Source organism: Kryptolebias marmoratus, linkage group LG14, assembly GCF_001649575.2.
Source record: "Kryptolebias marmoratus isolate JLee-2015 linkage group LG14, ASM164957v2, whole genome shotgun sequence".
Lineage (NCBI taxonomy): Eukaryota > Metazoa > Chordata > Actinopteri > Cyprinodontiformes > Rivulidae > Kryptolebias > Kryptolebias marmoratus.
The window spans coordinates 15,816,341-15,822,800 of record NC_051443.1 but is presented as its reverse complement, the minus strand read 5'-3'; the positions used below and the strand labels follow the sequence as shown (position 1 = coordinate 15,822,800).

The 6,460-nt window shown below is 37.8% G+C and overlaps 1 protein-coding gene across 9 annotated transcripts in view; it reads left to right on the top strand.

The window, feature by feature from the left end:
• The window catches only part of dnm1a (dynamin 1a), a 49,894-nt gene that overhangs the window by 6,245 nt on the left and 37,189 nt on the right, over window positions 1–6,460 (top strand). For all 9 annotated transcript variants that reach the window (XM_017407650.3, XM_017407651.3, XM_017407647.3 and 6 more), the window contains exon 2: window positions 6,139–6,212. In XM_017407650.3, coding sequence (XP_017263139.1) covers window positions 6,139–6,212 — 74 coding nt within the window. The remainder of the gene's footprint in view (window positions 1–6,138; window positions 6,213–6,460) is intronic.

Sequence of the window (6,460 nt, the reverse complement as noted above, 5' to 3'; positions counted from 1 at the left end):
AGAATCAGGACAGACAGGAAGGAGACAGGTCGGTCCAATATGAGCTGGAAGTGTAGGAACAGCCATTTAATACCAGGTGATTCATTTAAAAATATACTTTATATTTAAAAAAGTGCATTAGCAAGATGTGTAATTTATTTAAAGCTATTAAATAATACTTGTTTGACTATATGACTTAGAGAAGAACACGGAGAAGGAATGAAGGAGACAGACATGAGGTCAGTGATCAGCTACTGTAGAGGAGAGCAGAGATGACATCAGGTAGGAATAATTCAGCTTGTGAGGCCACAAAAACCTAGATGCCCAGGAGGGTTTGAATTTCTGCTGACCACCACTGTGTCAGTTTGGGAAAATTAGTGCAGGCAGACATGGCAAGACCAACACCACAGAGGAGAAAGTGGACAAAAGAGGTGAAGATGATGATGATGAGGAGGAACAGAGGTGCAGAGGAGAGGGTTGGGGCAAAACTTTACTCTGAAGATCCATCTGAATGGCCTTCACCACAGGAAGTGGGGGACTCATTGAAGCAGTACATGGTGGAGAATGACCCACAAAGATGTTGTGATGGACCATACCCAAGATCAGGTATTATATAAGTCCATGAATAAAAACAATTTATTCACGTAAACAGGCAAAAAAAAAAAGGGGGTGGGGGGTGGGAGGGGGGCGGTAAGAGGCCTTGATAATGGATTAGGGGGCGCTGGCCCAAAAAAGGTTGAGAAACACTGAATTAGAGTAATTGGCATCAAATTAAAAAATAAATCAAATTGATTAAAAAAAAAAAATCTGCAAAATTCGTAGTTGGTAAGCAAATAAAATCTTTCTTTTTTCATCTAAATAACAAATATAAAGGTTTGTTTTGAAGTCATTTTTTGTTACGTTTTCTTTATATTTTTACATACTGGCTAAGCACCTCTGTTTTCCACTCACATCTCATTGGTTTACACTAGTTTGAATGTAAATAAAAGAGAATATAAATCTGCTTGACATTTAGGCGTATCAACCGATTAGCATTTTAGATTCCCCTGGGTCTAATTATCACAGACAAAGCAGGGTTCTGGTGTTGAACGCTGGGAGTAAGAGCCTGATCAGTAGTTTGAGTGAGCATTGCTTAGTTCCTGGAGTGAGCTTAAATTTTTTTGTCTTATAGGGAAATAAAAGTCAGAGAAAGGATGTATAGTGGGAAGGAACTAATACATCAGAAGAAAAACATTACAGGACAAAAGAAAGTGGTCAGAGAGTCAAATATTCAGCAGTATCTAAGAGTAAAACTGCAGCGGTTTGTGGAGAACCTGCTGTGATGCAGGTAAAAGCTGTGTTCATTTTGTGCTTCAAGTTAAATAAAATTGTCTATGGAGATCAGGATGTCTTTAAGAAGCACAGATTTAAATATGACACTGTATGAACCACTATCCCATTAAAACAAACAAACAAACAAACAAAAAACTATCATTGTTGCCCGTTTGTGGCTGAATATTTCTCAGATGGTTAAAATCAGGTTGTAGAATCACATTAAAGCTCAGTTTGACTTTCAGCACCACGGACAGCTCTTTTTAATGACGCTTACAGATAATTCAGCAACAAACTCTACAAAAACTGAATGTAATTCCCTTTAAACTCTACTCTTCATATCCAAGATCCCTTCAGATTCTTTATGATTTGTAACTTTTAATAATGAGCAAAATGGGAACAGTCCTGCACAATGTTTTCCAGTGATGGGATGCCAGGTTTGAACTGGATCGAACCCAGAATGCAGGGAAACTCAAGTAGCTTCAAAGAATAACAAATTTACTAAATAAATACAAAAGGTTGACACAGCCAGCAAAATCTACAAGGACCTACTACAGAGATCACAGAGACACAAGGCAATACCCTGACTGCAACAAGAGCTGACAGTGACCCACTGAAGAGGAGGTGAAAAGGCTGAATATAAAGGCTGGGGCTGATGGGGAAGTGAGCTGCAGCTGTGACTAATAGAAAACCAAGGACAGGTGAGGATGGGCGTGGCAAGACTGAGGGTCAGTCTCTTATCCTCAGTCCTGCCACTGGGAACACTACTATACAGGAACATAAAGAAACACAAGTGAGAAAATAACCATAAAACCTAACACAAAAGATGACTTAGATCCTGACATGGAATCAAGCTGATTTTGATACATTTTTACTCAGCTGATTGGAGAGTTTTGTTGTCCGTGAACAGAATAAGAACTTACTGTAAAATTAAAGCATGAAGAATGTTTCTCTCCTGGCTGCCATCACTGTTCCAGCCCCCATATTAAGCTCATGAAATAAAGATACTATCATGTGTTATATAATACTGAGGCAGGGCAGTGAACTGGAGCTGCCTGAAAAGCTTTTTTCTGTTCGTATCCCTTAGTTGTTTGTTTTGTTTTTTTTTTTTTTCTTTTTCAATATCAAGGGTAGTTAATCAAGAATTTTTAAATTATTTAGAGTAATTATGATGGTTTACCATAAGCACCAGCTCCATGTGACCTGGAAAGGAGAAATGGGTAAAGAAAATGGATGGATGAATGATGCTCTGCCTGTCAGATTTATGTGCTCAGACTTGATAAGCAGATTGACATTTTTGAGGATTGTGTTTAAAGGCAAAGGACTCTTGTGCAATCAATTTTTTAAACACCAGTTTACAAGCAGCATGACGGCTTAGTGGTTAACACCGTTGCTTCACAGCAAGAAGGTCCTGGGGTCTTTCTGTGTGGTGTTTGCGTGGGTTTTCTCTGGGCACTCCGATTTCCTCCTACAGTCTAAAAATATGCATGTTAGGGTGCCTTCAGGCTCAGGTCTCTCTTGAAAAAGAGATTTGAGATCTCAGTGGGACTTGCCTGGTTAAATAAAGGTTAATAAATAAATAATGATAATATAAAAACTGTTGTGACGTAATTTTAAAGTTTATTTGTGAGATACTCAGGTTGTTTACTCTGTGCTTACAGTAAATACATACAAGATGAATTTTTCTTTTTCTGCTACTAAAAAAAAATGCACCCTGGCTGTAATTAATTTAACAGGAATTTGTTTAATTGGCTTTTTCATTTTGGTTTGCTCATTGAGTTTTTATGCATAGCTACAAACAATTTTGTTTTTTAAAGGTTAAATTGAATTATTTGTACCATGTTAGTATGTGGTTTAAAATTTAAGCCCTCTCCAAAATGTTTGCTGAAAACTTAACATCTTACAACTCTAATGAGTAAACTTTCTGCCCCTCTTAGAGAAATGTCTCAGGAAATCATTAGGTATTTATGGGAACTGAAAAATGAGGTGTTACTGGTTAAAAAATCTGTTTTAAAGACTGAGGTGAACTATAAAACCCGAGAGGAACATGAACGCATTTAGAGTGAAAAAGCATGGACACAGGGGGAGAGGACATCATTTGTTCAGATGCTGCTACAAAGGATTAACACTAATCTGTGTTTGGGCTGCAGCTCGCCTTCAACACATTCTCCTATTGGCTGGAGTCTAACCTCATTTCCCGTCATCCAGCAGCAATCAGGAGCCTCATTGGCTCCGTCTTCCACCGTGATTTCCAGCCCTATGTCTGTATGAGTGTGCGTTATTCATCGCCAAAGAGCCCCCTCTCTAGTTGTGATAGAAGGAGCACATGTCTGGTGCTTCACTGCGGCCGGTACTCGTAATGCTGGACGCATTAGAGGAGGATTAACCGAGGCTCAGTGTCTGGGAGTCGGAAGTGAGGTGATGCAAATATCAGGTCCAGTAGAGAAACGTGTTAAGTTTGAGTTACTGGACATGTGAGAGTGTGTGACGTCTGTAAAACAGAACACAAAGCAACTGAAACACGAGTTCAAAACATACCACTGTAGGTGTTTTTAAGAGGTTCTGACTGAGTGAAAACTGTTTGTTTTACGTAACTCAACAGGGAGCTGTGTCTAAATGTGCAGTCATCCATATGCTGTTTTTGCACCACTGATCATCATAAAAGCTATAAATAATCCTCCACAGCCACTGCTGCTTTGAGAATATTTGCACATACATAGGTGTGTAAATACTGTACTGTATGTATGCAGTATAATATATATAATACAGCACACAGAGGCTGAGAAAATTCTGTTTCTTAAGCTTGTTTGTGGTTACATCCAGATACGGTACCTTTTGGAAGGCCTTATAAGACCTTTTGGAGTCCTATACAACTAAAACAATTCAGCAGGTAAACATTGTTGTCAAGACTGAAAGTGTTTTCAGACAGATATCACCTGACTGTTTTACTAAGGCTTTCCAAAAGGTACAGTATCTGGATGTAGTCTTTGTATTTTTTTATTTATTTCACTTTCATCCCTCTCATCTCTATCACCATGGTCCACCGGGGATTGTGTCTGTGTGTGTGTGTTTGTGTGTGTTTTCCTCCCCCACCTCACTGTGGGAGATGTAACAGATGAGGGTGGAGCTAGAAGGGAGGGTTCTGCCCTGTGGAGGGGATTAAATGATGAGTGATTTTTATAAATGAAGACGGGGGAGATTTACTATGCTAGTAGAGTATCCTTGCTTAGCAGAATGAGCTTATATGTATATATATATATATATATATATATATATATATATATATATATATATATATATATATATATATATATATAATTTTTTTTTGTTTGTTTGTTTTTTTAAATAATTGCACAATGTTCAGGTAGAGAAATGTGAAAACTGGGCCTGTGGCTTCTCCCCACATGTGAAGGATCTTTGTGGAGGAAGACCTGCAGTTAAGACCATCTGTCTTCTCTGAAAGGTGTCCAAGTGGGACTCCATGCACAAACAGAAAGGTAGACCAGCAGGTACTCAGAAGTGCTGCAGTGTAGAAGGATTTCCTTTTGTTGTTGTAACAAAATGTCAGCCGAACAAACACTGAAACAACACTTCACTCCCAGAGCAGCAGCAGCATGACGTCTCTTCATATTTACTTATAATTAAAAACAAACTAGATGAAGATTTGTCTCCAGAGCGGCCTTAGACTTTGCTTTAAATTCAGAATAATCTATTTCCGATGTTCTGATGCGATCCAAAACAAAACATTTCCCACAGTATTTCAGTGAATTTCCTTGTGAAGGCATTTCTACCTTCCTGTAATCAGAGTTAAAAGAACAAACATCTTTAAAATGTAGTTGTTAGACAGAAAACTGAAGCTCACATGCGTCGGCAGCATGTTTTTTATCGCATCACTGAATGACTGAACGTATTGTCAGCTGGTCGAGTGCCGTCATGATGCTGAGGTTGCATAAGCAGCTGAGAGAAATCAACATCCTGCATGTAAGAAAGCACATAAACAACGTGGCAGGCAGATATCATTATGACTGTATTCACACACACCTCAGACACACCAGAACAACTGAGTGTAGAAAGCAACAAAATAAATGACCTAAAGAAGCTTTTAAGGGGAAGCATTTTAAACGCTTTTTATTGGAAGTCAGCTGATATATTTGGTCATATCTTCATCTTCCTGCTGCAGTATTCATTATTTTCTAATGAGAAACACTGAAAAGTACACATTTTTTAAAAATTTGGTTTGTCCCTGTTCAAAAATCATTTTTAAACGAGATGCGAAAAGTTTAAGACCGTGTGCTTCACTTATTTTAAGCAGGAAATAGTCAATTAATGTCTCATCACAGCATTAATCAACATTTGTTTGTAACATGTAAAACAATTAGCTCCCCAGTTTTTTCACATGTGAGAATTTGTTTCTTTTTTTCATCCTAAGAGATAAATCATTTGTAGAAAAAAGACGTGATGATAACACAGATACCTGTCTGTCATTTTTAAAATCAAACAAATCACCAGTAGGTTCTGGAAGCAAAATATCTGAGGGAGTCCTGTTATTGTAACTTGGTCAAATTGAAGTACTGAAATCCTATTTACCTATTTATTTAAATAATCCTATTTAAGTATTTATTTTGTTACTTAAGGACAGTTTGTTTGTTTGTTCATGACATAGAATTTTAATTTACATCATGTGTTTATTTGTATTTATATTTTGGGTAATACTCATGATAGTTCATGAGTATTACATTTAAGAGTTTTCAAATTATTTGCTTTGTGCGGTGTGATTTTTGCTGCTCATCCTTATTTGTCAGATTTACCGACCATCATACCTGCCGTCTGTCTGTCTCTGTGTTACAGGGATTTCCTTCCCCGTGGTTCTGGCATCGTGACCCGTCGTCCTTTGGTTCTGCAGCTGATGAATTCCCCAACGGGTAAAAATCTGTTCCTTTTTATCCAGGTTGCTGTTTCACACGTCATAGAATATGTTTGACTTAAAAGTAACATTTAAACATCACTCAGCCTAATCCCTCCACAAATTTATCAGTTTTTGGCAGCAGGTGGTAGAATAAGATTTTGTCGGGGATGATGCTGTGAATTAGAAATTTTATTACAAAGCTTTGGATTTTTGTTTGTATAATTGTTCTATGCAGGCTATAGAGTGCCTGTTATGTAACAGTGC